Below are 15,793 nucleotides of genomic sequence, written 5' to 3'. Positions count from 1 at the left end.
AGGTGCCCCTCTCATGGTGGTTTTAATTTACATTTCCCTAACGATTAATACTGGTAAGCATCTTTTTGTGTGGTTATTTACCATCCATGTATCAACCCTGGTGAAGTTTCTGTTTAAATCCTTTGCTCGTTTTTATTGAGTTGCTTGTTTTCTTTTTCGGTTTTGAGAGTTCTTTATTTCTTCTGGATACAAACCCTTCATCATATATATGGTTTGCATATACCTAGTCTATGGCATATCTTTTTATTAAAAGTATTTTTGAAGAGCAGAAATTTTTAATTTTGATAAAGTCCAATTCATCAATGTTTCTTTTATGGATTGTGATTTTGAAATCAAACAAGAAATTTTGCCTAAGCTGAAGTCACATATATTTATTTCCTATTTTTTTCTAGTCATTTTACAGTTATAACTCCTACTTAAGTTAGGACCACTTAATTTCTGTATATGGTACAAAGTTTGGATTAGAGTTTATTTTTTATTTTTATTTTTTTGCATATGGATATCCCATGGTTTCAGCATCATTCATTGAAAAGATTATCTTTTTTCCCCTGAATTTCCTTTGTACTTTTGTCAGAATTACTTGTCCATCTGATTTTTTCTTTTTTTTTCTTTTTTGTTTGTTTTCTCTTTTTTCTTTCTCCATTTTTTTTTTCATCTCTCTAATTCCCTTTTTTTTTTTTTTTTTTTTTACAAACCCTTGTGTCGAGGGCTGACTTTCAATAGATCGCAGCGAGGGAGCTGCTCTGCTATGTATGAAACTGTCCATCTGTTTTTTAGTCTGTTTCTGGACTCTGTATTCTGTTACACTGATTTTTTTTTTAATCTTTATGACAATGCCACACTGTCTTCATTACTGTAGCTTTCAAATAAGACTGCAAGTCAATTAGTGTTTTAGAAATGGTTTTGTCTATACTAGGTCTTTTGCATTTTGCACATGAATTTTAGAATCAGCGTGATTAAATTAATACAAAAAGCCTTGTGGGGATTTTGATTGTTATTGCACTTAATGTACAGATAAATTTGGTGAGAGCTGTAACAATATTGAGTTTTCGAACTAATAAGACATATTTGTTCATTTATTTGTCTTCTTTACTTCGTTTAGCAAAATTTTGTGTTTTTAGTGTAGAGGTCATTCATGTATCTTTTGGACTGATCCCTAAGTGTTTAATATTTTTTGATGCTACTGTAATTTTTTTTTAATTTTTAATTCTTGACTATTCTTTCCTACTATGTGATGGGAGACAATTTTCCATAAGTCACTTGATTTTCAGCATGTCTGGTGAACAGAGGCAATGACTGCCTTTGTTCTGGACTATATTTTCAAAGATATTTGTATAGCAAGAATCTTGGGTTATAGAGTGTGTCTCCTCCACAGCAAAGGAAAAAGATGTGCTTATTGTCCACTATAATAAAGAAAATGTCTCCCTTTGGGATAAAATTTAAACAAGCTTACTGCTCATTATGAAATATTTAGGTTCTCTAAGCTTGTGGTTCCTCTCCTGCAATGCATCTGATTACATGTACAGGATTCACCTGGTCCTCTTCACAACACCCTTTGAGAATCAGGGGCTCAGGGGACTCATACAAATGCCTTTGTCTCTGTCTTCTTCTCTGACTTAGGAATCTTGTATTTCTACCAACATCCATGAAAGTGAGCTTACAAATAGGGTAAAATCTCAGACCCTTCACCAGTTTTTGAAAATATAGAGAAATACAATTACTTTTTGTATAATGGTCTTATATCCTGCAACCTTGCTAAATTCACTTGTCCGTAAGAGATAATGCATTGACTGCATCTAATTTTCAACACGGATAGTCATACTGTCTGTGAATATCATTTTATTTATTATATATCTTGCCTCATTATGCTACATAAAATCTCCAGTACAATAATAAATAAAATTGATATGTGACATCGTTGTCTGTCCCCACGCTTATGCAAGAGGTCAGATGCTGTGAATTTTACCTCATTGGGTGAATATTTTTGTAACCTTAGAAATATTCTTGAGCTTTGTCCTAGGACTGTTACTTGGAAACAATTTGATTGCTTCAGGTCATTGAAGATTTTTTAGGTAGGAGTGGAACATTCTAGGATAAGCATTCCCACTACTGAGGTAAGACCCTTTTCGGTGTTCTATCCAATGGCCATGGAGAGGTAGCTGGTGGGAATCAGTACTGTTAGTGCTGTGTGAGTGTCAGGAACTGTCCTATTTCATCCTATTAAATGATTCTTATTCTATACATCAGTAGTTTCCCTACATACATATGCTGACCAATTCTTCCTCCCATACTTTAGGGGGTTCCTCTGCTAATTTCTGTGTCTGCACTCTGTGCAGCTCTCTCCTCCGCATTGCTTTGCTCTGTGCACTGAGGCCACCTTGTTATCCTTTGATTCTCAGCTCTGTTCCTCTCAACTGAGACAGTCTTCTGAACACCACCTGGATTCCACTATCTTGTTCTATAGCCTGGAAACTCTCCCCAAACATGAAACTGGGACAATTTCCAGGCTCATTTCTCTTTGTTTCCTGACTCTCAGGTTTACTACCTTTTGTTTCTTGCTGTCCAGTGTCATGAAAATCATTGTTTTATATGCTTTCTCCAACTGTTGGTGGGTTTAGGTGGTAGGATAAATCTGATCCCTATTATTACATTGTGGCTGGAAGCAGAGGACACATCAATATATTTTGATATACTACACTTTAACATACTGAAAAGCAGTAAGATTCTATTAAGAATATAGAACTGATCACATTTATAGAGGACAAGTTGCTTACATTTTCATGTTTTCATAATTTACATACTGACAACTCCCACTGCATATGACATATATGCACACATATAATTTCACCCAAAGTTTTAAAAATTATATAAATTAAGACAAAGTATGAAGTTTTAATTGGATCTGTGGCTTCCCATTTTTCTTAAGATATTTATAAAGATTCATTTGAATATAACATTATGCCTATTTTTATATTACTAAGATAGTATTTAGACTTTATAATTAAACACTCACTTTTACTTATATTGAAATGCATACCTTCAAATTCTTAGGTAAGATGAAAATAAGGCTAATACTGAGTACACTTAGGAAATGCATGATTAAATAGGTTTATATCCCAACATGGACTTTAGTTAAATACGGTGAATAAAAGGTAAAGCTAGTTAAGTACAAGTACTATTGTATAGTATAGATTAGAAGAAGAGAAGAAACATAAAGGACATAAAGGGAAAGAAGGGAAAGACAAAGAAAAAGAAATTGAAGGTAAAAAAGGCTAAAGGAAAGAGCAACCTGAAGAAGAATAATGTTTAAATCCATTAGTAGCAATGGTCCAGTATGGCCAGGACAGGCTGAGACTAACTTTGATAGGGCTGTCTGTGAAAATGGTTCAGATTAGGGCTTGAATTTTATTCTTTATTCATTCAGTAAATCTTTGTCTACTGTTTACTATATTCCAGGTATTGTTTAAAACAGAGGGCAGCAAACTATGAACAATGCTTATTTTTGTACAGCTTATGATCTAAGAAGAGTTTTTACATTTTTGAAGGTTAAAAAACAGGGTATGTAATAGAGATGGTATGGGCTGCAAAGCTTAAAATATTTGCTATTTGGTCATTACTGAAAAAGTCTGTCAACCCATGGTTTAAGATATGGGGAATACAACAGTATAAAAGAAAAAGAATGGGGGAGAGAAGGCTTTGCCCTTATGGAGCTGATAGTCTAGTAAGAAGAATACAGATAAACAATAAATAAGTGAAATATATAGTTTTGAGATGGTATGTAGAGATTTAGAATAAGGAGGGGAAATTGGACTGCTAGAGATGAAGTTTAGACTGCTTTATGGCCCATATAGCAAAATGAGGAGGATAGTCTTAGGATGAGGAATGATTTGATTCCTCAGAAAAGCTGTACTTTTTGAGGTGATAAAGGTCATAAATAGATAGTGGCAGGCTGAGATGGTGTCATTTTGATTGTGATTGTGGTGTTGTGGTGGGGGAAGTGAAGGGAGTGGTGTATTAACTCAAGTCCCACGTTCTGGAGCTCTTAACTCCCCTGCCAGTGGTAAGGTGAATGCTAGAAGAGGGGGTGGTCTTATTGGATTACCCAGAGCTTCTGGCTCCCTCTGGAAAGGCAAAGATATTTGGAACAGGTGAGTTGCATATTCATGGCTGGGTTTGGAGAAGGTTTACCTGAAAGAACTGTGGAGAGAAAAGTGGAGGAAGGAAGCATCACAGCAGGATCCTTGGAATGACAAGAGTTCTAAGATTAGGCATTTCCTGATACTAGCAGTGCATCAGGAGAGACCACTGACAAGCCCAACATTCTAGCAGTTGAATAAATATGTAACAAGAAACAAAGTTACTCCTATTGCTAGCATCCTAACATAAGAAACACCATACCAAGTCAAATCATATTCACCCATATTGTTTTTGTTAAAATGTTTGTTAAGCACCGACTATGCACCAGCACTGTTCTAAGAACTGAAAATACAGTAGTGTGCAAGAAACTATGGATAAATCTCTCATGAAATTTACATTTGAATGCTGTAGGTAATTTCAGATTTTTCCATGTGCTGTGTTGGAAGTTGTGGTTTCCATGTGCAATTTGGAAGGTACTATTTTTTTTTAATTTTACATTTTAAAAAAAATTTTATTATGTTATGTTAATCACCATACATTACATCATTAGTTTTTGATGTAGTGTTCCATGATTCATTGTTTGCGTATAACACCCAGTGCCCCATTCAGTACATGCTTCTTTAATACCCATCACTGGGCTAACCCATCCCCCCACCCCCCTCCGCTCTAGTTTAAAGAGGATGGGGAGAGGGACATTCTGAGGAGGTGCCTTTTCTGTTGGCTGTTGCAAAATGAAAAGGAGCTTACCCATTCCACAAGCGAATGGGTGAGAGGAGCAAAATGAATGAAAGTGAGAAGGCCCTAAGGCAATAAAGAGCTGTTGAACACTGATTTACGACTATGGCAGTTTCTGCTCAGGCAGTTTTGTCACAGAGCACTAAGGATCCTGTGGTGGGACGGTGCTTCCTGGGATGGCCTTCAAGCTGAAAGCTACCTTGGGCTTATTCTTCCTTTGTTTCTGTTGCTACTGCTCATAGGACCAACAAAGAGTGTAGGGAGGGTAATTTCGTTCCAAATATCATGCCCCTAAGATTCAGAACCTTTATATGGTATCCTTTCTTTGTCCACAGTGGTACAATGCATGTCCACTTCATTTATATGCTTATTGTAGACAGCAGGAGGGCAATAAATTACCAATAACCATACTAGTAATAGCAATAGCTGAGATTTATCGAAAACTTGTATGTGCCAAGCACCTCACATGTAGTAATTAATTTAGTCCTCAAGCTAATCCTGAGATGGGGAGTAATACTAACCCCATTCCCAGATGGGGAAACTGAGACAAAGAGAACTAAGTGATTTGCCCAGTTCATACAGCTATTAAGTGTTCAAAACTGGCAGTATGATTACAGAATCCTTATGTGCTTAAAACTAATGTACTACACCCCCCTCTTTCCTCCAGGAACAGTCTGTAAAGATAAAATAAATCCCAGGTATACACTTTCATTTTATATGGATAGTTTGTATCTCACTTAAAATACTGCAAGTGTTTCTCATACTCTATTGTTTTCATTATCCTCATCATTACTATAAATTCATCTAGTTTGAACCTGGGAATAATAGCTTTTTTTGAGGTGTTAAGATCCCCTTTTCTTTCCTTCTACCTCCATGCCTGTTTAAACTTCTTTTCAGCTCTTTAAGTTCTTGGCTAATACAGTCAATCAATCGATCAATCAATCAGTCAATCAATTGATATGTTCTGCACTCTAGTTCTCAGTTTCAGCTCAAATATCTTTTTTTGCTTGTTGTTTCAAGTTTTTATTTAAATCCTAGTTAGTTAATATACAGTATAATACTGGTTTAAGGAGTAGAATTTAGTGATTCATCACTTACATGTAACACCCAGTGTTCATCACAAGTGCCCTCCTTAATGCCATCACCCATTTGGCCCCTTCCCCACCTCCCTCCCTCCATCAACCCTCAGTTTATTCTCTATAGTTAAGTGTCAATCCCTGGTTTAAGATGTGGGAAATACAACAGTATTTCCTCTCCTTTTTTTTTTTTTGCTTCCCTTACGTTCATCTGTTTTGTGTCTTAAATTTGTTTTTATCTGACTGACTTATTTCACTTAGCATAATACACTCCAGCTCCATCCACATCATTGCAAATGGCAAGATTTCATTCTTTTTGATGGTAGAGTAATATTTTGCTACACCCGCCCCCCCCCCCAACATCTCCTTTATCCCTCCATCAGTCGATGGACATTTGGGCTGTTTCCATAACTTGGCTATTGTTGATAATGCTGCTATAAACATCAGGGTGCATGTGCCCCCTCGAATCAGTATTTCTGTATCCTTGGGTAAATACCTTTGGGTAAATACCAATTGCTGAGTTGTAGGGTAGTTCTAATCCTATATCTTTTCCTCACAATTCTGTCAATCCTCCAACTCAATCTCTTTCTTTTTCCTGCATTTCCCCCCACAGATTTATGACTTACTGTTTTGAAGCAAGTTTTGAGGATGGACTACCAGGCACTTGACTAAGTTCACTTTTTAAAAAAACAAATATTTTATTTATTTATTAGAGAGAGAGAGAAAGCACAAGAAGGGGGAGGGGTAGAAGGAAAGGGAGAGGGAGAAGCAGACTCCCTGCTGAGCATGGAGCCCAATACAAGGCTCAATCTCAGGACTGAGATCATGACCTTAGCTGAAGTCAGCCACTTAACTAACTGAGCCACCCAGGTGCCCCGAATAAGTTCATTTTACCAGGTAATCTTACTTTTGCATGCCAGGCAGTTAGTATTTGTGCAATTAAAATTTGTCACTTAGATAAATAACAACCAATAAATTTTATTGGGTGAAATTAATTGGGTGAATTTTTTTCCTACTTATGAGTTTTCCTTGCCTTTATGAGCAATTTCTTAGTTTACTGGAAACTAACGAACATAATAAATCAAGTAAAGCTTAAGAGATTATACTGTATATGAAAATAAGAAGTAAAATAGATTTCATTTTATAAAAACAGAAAGTAACTCCAAATACTCTAAAAAAAAAAAAAAACCTCAAAAACCTTTAGTTAGTGGAAAAATGGCTTTTTATTATCAATTCATTCATTCATTTCTTTTCATATTTTAAGCCAAATCTAAAAAATTCTAACAAATCACACAATGCCTTCTAAATTTGACTTATATATGAGAATGCCATATAAGAAAACATAAATTAGAGAGCTAAACATTATCATTGACTTTACTTCATTTATATTTCTTTTTTTTCCTTTTCATTTATATTTCTAGTCAACATATGCAGTTCCTTTCATAAGATGAATTAGCTACCTAACTTCACTCAACAGGTTTTACTTATTCATCTCTATGTGTGCTACAGAGCCCTGGACAAAATGACCAAAATACACCAGAGCAAGACATGTGAAAAATTCCTTACCTTTAAAGAAGACAAAATTCCCATCACTGTTTTCATAAACTGCATCGATACTAGGAGGCAAGCCCCGCCAGAAGTAAGTAATTTGCATGGGGTATCCATCCATCACCCTGTTGTTTCTCACTCGCCAAAACCACTGGTCCTGCAAACCAAGCAAAAGCATCTCTCAACAAACATGCAGGCCTCCATGGCATTTCCCTGTGCAATGGTGTAACCCTTCTAAAACTAAACTAGTATCATTTTCACTGTCTCACACCAAAACCATCAAAGAAACAGCTAATCAACTTGCTTACAGTGATCACAATTGTTTTTGTAGCTAACCGCCCAATCTTTAATCCATACAATGTGATTAAAAGATAATATAAAAATATTTAACCTTAGCATTTTACATTATCTCCAGGGCTTTTAGATGGAAAAAAACAGAAGTAGCACAGACAAATCACTGCCAGATTTGTGGATTAAGTCACTTTCCTGAGTAAGAGAGCAGCATTGGACTTGTATACATTTACAGACATATACTAGATCTCCACACCTAAAATGTTAGGGATGGAATAAAGAGGCCATCCCTCCTGCTATGCCCACATTATACCCATTATCCCCTGTAACTGTAAGTAGTGTCCTCTTTCACCCTCAAATATATTTTGGTCTGGATGATAAATTATATGGTCACCCTAAATGAACAAAGTTATCTTGAAAAAAATCATCACAGTGATTCCAATCTGGGTCAACTGCCTCTCCTATATGCTCTCACAATATCCTGACTTTACTCAATCATAGCATCAGTCATTTTATGTAAAAAGTGTCTACTCTTATATCTAGTGAAAATACATGACTTGCCCCATAGCAAGTATTTTTTTTTTTTTTAAGATTTTATTTATTTATTTGACAGAGAGAGACACAGCGAGAGAGGGAACACAAGCGGGGGAGTGGGAGAGGGAGAAGCAGGCTTCCTGCTGAGCAGGGAGCCCGATGCGGGGCTCGATCCCAGGATCCTGGGATCATGACCTGAGCCGAAGGCAGACGCTTAACGACTGAGCCCCCCAGGCGCCCCCCATAGGAAGTATTTATAAATGTTGTTGAATTAATCACTAGCTTGCATACAATATGTTTCACCATAAATTCTTACTAATGGCAAAAAAAAATAACTTCCAAAAAAATGTTATTCCTGATGACATTCAGTTATTTTCTATGGAAAATTTCAGAATAAAGACTATCCAAGTGCTTTAGTATTAGAAAAACTCGGTATATTTTAAAATATACCATTTCACTTCATTTCAAAATTTTGTATTTACAAACAACATTTCACTTGGAGATCACATATTTGTACTACTTAGATAAGTATGTTTCACGAAAATACTTCCAATTTCCCCTACTTAGACATTAATGAGTGATTTATTATAGGGCTTTCCCAATCTTTTGGCTTACAATAGTTTAGCCTGACTAGATTTTCTAGGATTTGTGAGTTATTCATATAGTCATTCACACACCACAATCAACTGGGGATTCTTGGATTTCAGGTGAAATGATAAAAATGAACCTTTTCCTGTCTAAACCAATCCGAATATAAAAATTTTCTTAGGAATCTTTGGATAGTTGTACTTCATTCTAGTTATCCCGAGCTGTCTTCTCTACGAACTTTTTTATAAAAAGAAGGAAGTAGCTTAATTAACAGCTCTAAGTTTGTATCCTATTCTTGCTCTGTCCCTTAATAACAGTTATCCTGGTCAAGATACTAGTCATTGAGTTATTACAAACTAATAACTGATTCATAGTATAAATACTGTCTTATTTTATTTACTTTATTTTATTTTTATGTAGGCTCCATGCCCAGTGGAGCCCAGTGCAGGGCTTGAACTCAAAACCCTGAGATGAAGACCTGAGCTAAGATCAAGAATAGGACACTTAACGGACAGAGCCACCCAGGCACCCCTAATTACTGTTTTAAGGACTTTCTGAGGACCTGGCACACAGTTGGCTGTTATTATCATTAAAATTATATTGAAACTAGTTATTTTATTTTCCTTCACAATCCTGTTTACAGTTCTAGCTGCTGTTCTTTGTTCCCTCTTCAGATTTAAGCCATATTATGGCTCTAGCCATGCATCTCTTTTCTACCAATATCTTCTTATGTTATTAACCTTTTCTTGATAATTTTTATGGTGCCAGCTAACCTGGAATTAATACATATCTTGATTCACATATAGCAGACACATTAAACTGATTTTAAAATACAAAGTTATTCTATGAAAAAAATTGATCCAGGAAAATTAACATGGGCATGAAGATCCAGGGCTTACTGCTAATAGTATGTGAGCAGATGATATTTTGATCTGATTTATTTTTATTTTTTTATAGGCTTATTTATTTATTTGAGAGAGAGAGAGAGAGAGAGAGAACATGGCAGAGAGGGGTGGAGGAAGAGGGAGAGAGAAACCCAAGCAGACTCTGCATTGAGTGTAGAGCCCAACACAGGAGTCCATCCCAGGACCGCAAGATCACAACCTGGGCCAAAACCGAGAGTCAGAGGCTTAATCAACTGCACCACCTAGGTGCCCCTATTCTGATAATTTAAAAGAAAGCCAGCATCTTTTTGTCGAACTATGAGAGCTTTTAACTGGGTATTAAAACTATGCCAATCTCTACCTAAAATACTGTTTTTTGGTTTTTTTTTTTAAGATTTATTTATTTTAGAGAGAGAGAGAGCATGAGTGGGAGGGGCAGAGGGAGAGGGAGACAGAAACTCAAGCAGACTTCATGCTGAGTGCAGAGCCCAATGCAGGGCTTCATCTCAAGACCCTGAGATCAGGACCTGAGCCGAAACCAAGAGTCAGATGCTTAACCAGTGTGCCACCCAGGTGCCCCTCCACATAAAATATTCTTAAGTTATTGTAATAGATATCCAAAAATTATAAAAAATGGACTCGGACAAAGAAATAACTGACCATCATTATTAATGGAACAATGAAACTGAAAGCTCTCTGAGCTGAAAGATCAGAAAAAAATCAGGTAAAAAAAAAAAGCCTGAACTATATTCCAATTTTTCTCAGAGAAGCATTTCACATTGTTCTATCTCCCTAATACTGAGACAAGGCCAGTGGCTTCTTTGGGACAGACATATGCTGCTGTGTGAAGATAGGAACACAACCTCAACTTGCCACTAATATGGGAAGAAATGGAAATTTTGCCTCAAGATAAGCATAGTCAATTTGCAAAAATTCAGAAAGTAATACGGAATCATAGGTGAATTCAGAATGATTTCTCATTTACAGCAGCCTTGGCGGAGAGTGATATAAATCGTCAATATTCAGGTTGTGCTTCTATTCAACTTATCCACACCTTCTCAGAGTGGTAGAAAGCAATGGTACAAATAATTTAGCAAGCACTCTGTCACAGAGGCTGTAAACATATCACAGTCACTCTAGATTGCCATTTCAGAAATTGAGCTTGTGAACGATTCATAGAGAGAGGATATTTAAAATGCTCTTTAAGTCTCTATGCAAATTTTCCTTCTAAGTGAAACCTCCTCTGACCACACTATCTAAAATTGAATTCCCTCACTCCACCCACCCACATGTGCTTTGAATCTCACCCTCCCTTGCTTTATTTCCCTTCACCATGTTGATTACTGTTTAACACAGTACACGTTTTATTTATTGTTCATTCTCTCTCCACTAGAATATAAGCTCCACAATGGCAAAGATATCTGTCTTTGTTCATTAGTGGTTCCCCATTTCCAGAAAAATGTCTTGCACATGGTAGAAGCTTACTAAATATTTCTTGAAAGGAAACACATTTAAGGAGGAAAGGACAAAGTAAAGGTAAGTTATCCTTTTAGAAGTCAAAAGCTATGCAGATTTCACAAGAATACACAAGTTCCACTTGAACAGGCAGATGTTTAGTATATATTCCATTATTTAGAAAGGTATGATATATAAAGGTCTTTGAACCATGCAGGAAAAAAAAAAAAATTGTTTCACTCTTCCAAACAATGTAGGTTTTGTTTTGGCATTCGGTGTAAAGGGAAAGAAAGAAGAATCTGAGCTCTAAATCTGTTGTTTCTATCTTGCTACTGGCCTTTTTTGGCTACAGCCCTTATAAAAGGGGGTGGGAGGGGTGAAAGCATACCCTAAAAATAGTCAAAACTAGCACATTTGCAAAATCAACTCATGAAAAAAATAGTGCTTAAAAACTATCAAAGAGGAATTCCTACTTAAACCCCAATATTTCCCTTTAGATACAAGTTTACACAGATTTCTCTTTCCATGTAGCAAGAGTCCCAGGCAGACCACTTTGTTCACAAAGATAACAAATACAGAGTACTGCAGGATGTACACCATGAGACAATAACATACAAGAGAAATTGGTTTGCTTTTTTAAATTCCCTTTAAAATTCTGTCTTACTACAGGCATATTGTTTGCTGACAACTCTATCCTCCTGCTGTCTGAATACGAAGATCGGTTATGGATCTACTCTCAGGAGAGGGTGCTATTTTCAGACTTCTTTTTAGAAGCCAATTAGTAGACCTGATCTACTTTTACTTCTCTTCTAATATACGTATTTGTTATTTAACCAAAAACTTGATGGAAATCTGTGAATGCCTCACGTGTCCAAGCTGAACATTTCCAGAAGGCATCAGTTGCTCTCTCAGCCCTCGCCTGCCATGCGACTGTGGGCTTCCTCCAGTCTTCCCCACCTCGGAAATAGCATCTCAGAACTCTTGATTCCTTGCCATCATCACTGTCACCATCCTACTCCGAGCCGCCACTGTATTTCACAGACTGCAGTGCCAACTCAAAGCTACCGATTTGCCTCCTACTGCATCTAAAATGGAATTTGAACTCGGCCCTTGTCTCCAGCCCCTGCACATCCATTGCAGGTCCCTTTTGTGCTCATGACGCTCTACCTAGTCTCTAGATCCTGTATTTAGAGATGCAGTTTCCTGCTATCAACAACTTTCTTTCAAATGTTTCACCAAAAACTTGGGCATGCATGTTGCATTGCTTTCTCTCTTTCTCTCTCTCACACGCACACAGAGAAAATACAGGCAAGCAGTTAAAATTGTTAAATCTAGATATTAAGGGTGCATGTATTCATTCTTCCAACTTTTCTGTATTTTTGGAATTTTTTATAATAAAATGTTTAAAATATATACTCAAGTTTAAAAAACCTGAAAATACATAGGCAATTCCTTTATGATAAAATATTATTATATTATCACTAAGTATTTGCAATTGTTAAATAGTATTCTGGCTAGCAAATGTAAGATTATTAAGCCTCCATTTGAGCCATTTATTTTTATTTTATTTTTTTAAAGATTTATTTATTGATTTGAGAGATGGGGGAGGGGCAGAGAGAATCTTCAAGCAGACTCCCCACAGAGCACAGAGCTAGGCTTGGGCTGGATCCCAAGACCCCTGCAATCATGACCTGAGCAGAAACCAAGAGCAGAAACTGACTAAGCCACCCAGGCACCCCCATTTTAACCATTTAAATTTGTTACTGTAAGTAATGCTACAACCAACATCTTTATGCTTTAAAAAAGAAACAAAACTATGTCCGTGCCATTTAATTAAGTGTAATTCATGCTCCATTCAAAAGTAGCATATGTGAACTGAAAATAAAAAATCACACCTTATAAAACCATACAAATATATTATAAATGCACTAATTTGATTTCACACTATTGCATTCAAATTTACTGCCTGTACCAAGAATTATATTGTAGTATTTAAAGAAAGAGAACAAGGCCATTTACATTTAATTAGCTATATTTCTTTTTCAACACTGGGAAAGAAAAAGTAAAATTATAACTTGGAGGAAAAAAAAATTCCAAGGGATGCTTAATAGATGTATCTGGCAAAGACAATGCCATTCTGGGAAGCTTTCATTATCTTATCACAAGAGCTGACACAAACTGGCTTTTGGTATATAAACTTTAGGAGAAAACCTGTTCAAAGCAACCACTAAAATACACATTCTCACTAAGACAGTCGAATTTCTGCAATGATTTTTCAGGCACAATTTTCAGGGCTCATCACAATTTTCAAAGATTAACCAGATGTAATTCTGGGAGAAATAATGCTGCAGTACATCTCAATAGATCTGAAGGGGAGCAGAAAATGCCATCCCAAAATGTGCCACTTTGGCATGTGGATATTTTGAGCTGAAGGCAATCAAGACCCAGCAGGTTCAAGAAAAAATTTTACTTCTTCCTGAACTACCTAGATAGGAGCCCTGGTGGAGAAATAGAGCTATTACCAGAGATAACTTTTTATCGGAACAACCAGTATGTATGGCAGGGCAAACATCTAATTACCAAACATCTGCTTTTCTTATGTCCTGTGAATTACCCTCTTCCCCTCTGAAGCCCCAGGTTCCTATCCCATTCCTTAGCTCATGATGTCATATAAGCTTCAACTGCCTGGCTTGCCTTTGGGTCTTCTATTTTTATTGGGCTCCATACATATGGAACTAAATTTACTTTTCTCCTGTTAATCTGTCTTATGTCAGTTTAATTATTAGACCAGCCAAAGAACCTACAAGGAAAAAAGAAAAATTCTTCCACCTCTATGGGTCAAATCACTTTGGATAGTGTCTACATTTTTGAAAAATGTTCAAAACACAGATTCACGATAATAGAGGAAGGAAGTAACATATTAACAGGTGACTTTTCTAAATCATTTCAAAACTCACAATTCTGGAATATTCCTTAATGTCTGACTATTTTCAAGGAAGAATGAAATGTAAATTATTTTAATAAATAAAATATATTTGTGTTTCAAAGGAAGGGAGATATGGCATTTGCAGAATATTTTGTTTACTACTTATGCTAAATATACACAATAACTTTTATAGTCTCCAAATGTTAAAAAATCCTTTGTTTTTAGATTAATTTAGATTGAAAAATCTGGACACCAAAAGGTTAAGTGATATGTCAGATGTGGATCACTTTCATGTTAATTAGCATTTATTAAGTCCTGACTTAATACTAATTTTTGAAACTTAAAAATTCGTAATTATTCATGCATAATATAACACATAATAACATAAATATTTATGGTTTTTAATCCATTTATATATGTGAGTAATGAATGGTAAAGAAATGTTGCTTAGGTCCCAGAACAGAAAGATCTGAGGAGAAAGAGAAAAATCAATGTGTGTATGCTGACCCTGTTTTCTTTTTAGGTCCTTACCTTTTTTCTTGTTTCTTCTTGCATCCACTCTTGTTCAGAAACCACTTTGTGATGGTTATGATGCAGAAAAGAACAGTGTACTAAAAAATGCTTCATCAGTGCACTGCACTTAAGGTAAGGAGCCTCAAATTCCAGATATAATCGCACCACACAGTACTATGACATTTTGCTTTTCTTCCCCCTCCTTTGGGATCTGAGGATCATGAATATTGGCAGAGAGATCTAAATTTCAATTCACATATCATATAATTAAGTGTTGAAAAATACGAAAGGTTTCATTCCTCCCACTACACTAGCAGTTCTGGATTCCAAAAATATGAATTCTTTAAGAGTGTACATTCAGTCTAGAGGGGAGCAGGCAAACAACTAATTTCAAAAGACTGTGAAATGCTGTTATTGCTGCCTCTATAAAATAGGAACTACCATGCAGTGGATATAATGAGCCGGAAAACAGCTGTGTCATTAGCACACCTATCAAGAATTACCATCACTTTATTTTTGACCTGAAGAAAGATGCTTCATTTACAATAAAAACTACGTTCCTGCTGAATAAAGTTTATGGCAATTTTTACTCAAGGTACATAGGGCAGTGTATTCAATTTAGTTTTTTTTTTTTTTTAAAGATTTTATTTATTTGACAGAGAGAGACACAGCTAGAGAGGGAACACAAGCAGAGGGAGTGGGAGAGGGAGAAGCAGGCCTCCCGCTGAGCAGGGAGCCCGATGCGGGGCTCGATCCCAGGACCCTGGGATCATGATCTGAGCCGAAGGCAGACGCTTAACGACTGAGCCACCCAGGCGCCCCTCAATTTAGTTTTTAACCACCCAATCTAAAGTTGTCTTTCCTCAATCTTTTTCTATCAACTCATCATGTTTTATTTTCTTCATAATACCTATTGTTCTATGAAATCATCTTGTTTATTTACTCCCCTGTCTCTCATCAGAATATGCACCTCATCTATCTTATTCAAACACTGTACTCCTCCTCAGCCCTGCCACAATGGCCAGCACTAGGTGTTGAAAAGTGTTCAAAGAGAAAATCAGACAGTGAAAGAGAGAGGACATGTCAGCAAATCTTTTCCTTGGCCC

At 36.3% G+C, this 15,793-nt stretch overlaps 1 protein-coding gene across 2 annotated transcripts in view; it reads right to left on the bottom strand.

Annotated features, from left to right (window-relative positions):
* The window catches only part of MMP16 (matrix metallopeptidase 16), a 280,343-nt gene that overhangs the window by 35,757 nt on the left and 228,793 nt on the right, over window positions 1-15,793 (bottom strand). For both annotated transcript variants that reach the window (XM_054512545.2, XM_045896274.3), the window contains exon 7: window positions 7,515-7,653. In XM_054512545.2, coding sequence (XP_054368520.1) covers window positions 7,515-7,653 — 139 coding nt within the window. The remainder of the gene's footprint in view (window positions 1-7,514; window positions 7,654-15,793) is intronic.

This window comes from Mirounga angustirostris, unplaced genomic scaffold, assembly GCF_029215605.1.
Source record: "Mirounga angustirostris isolate CCGP_5_RB_7025 unplaced genomic scaffold, mMirAng1.0.hap1 SCAF_4, whole genome shotgun sequence".
Lineage (NCBI taxonomy): Eukaryota > Metazoa > Chordata > Mammalia > Carnivora > Phocidae > Mirounga > Mirounga angustirostris.
This window is presented reverse-complemented; position numbering and strand designations above follow the sequence as displayed.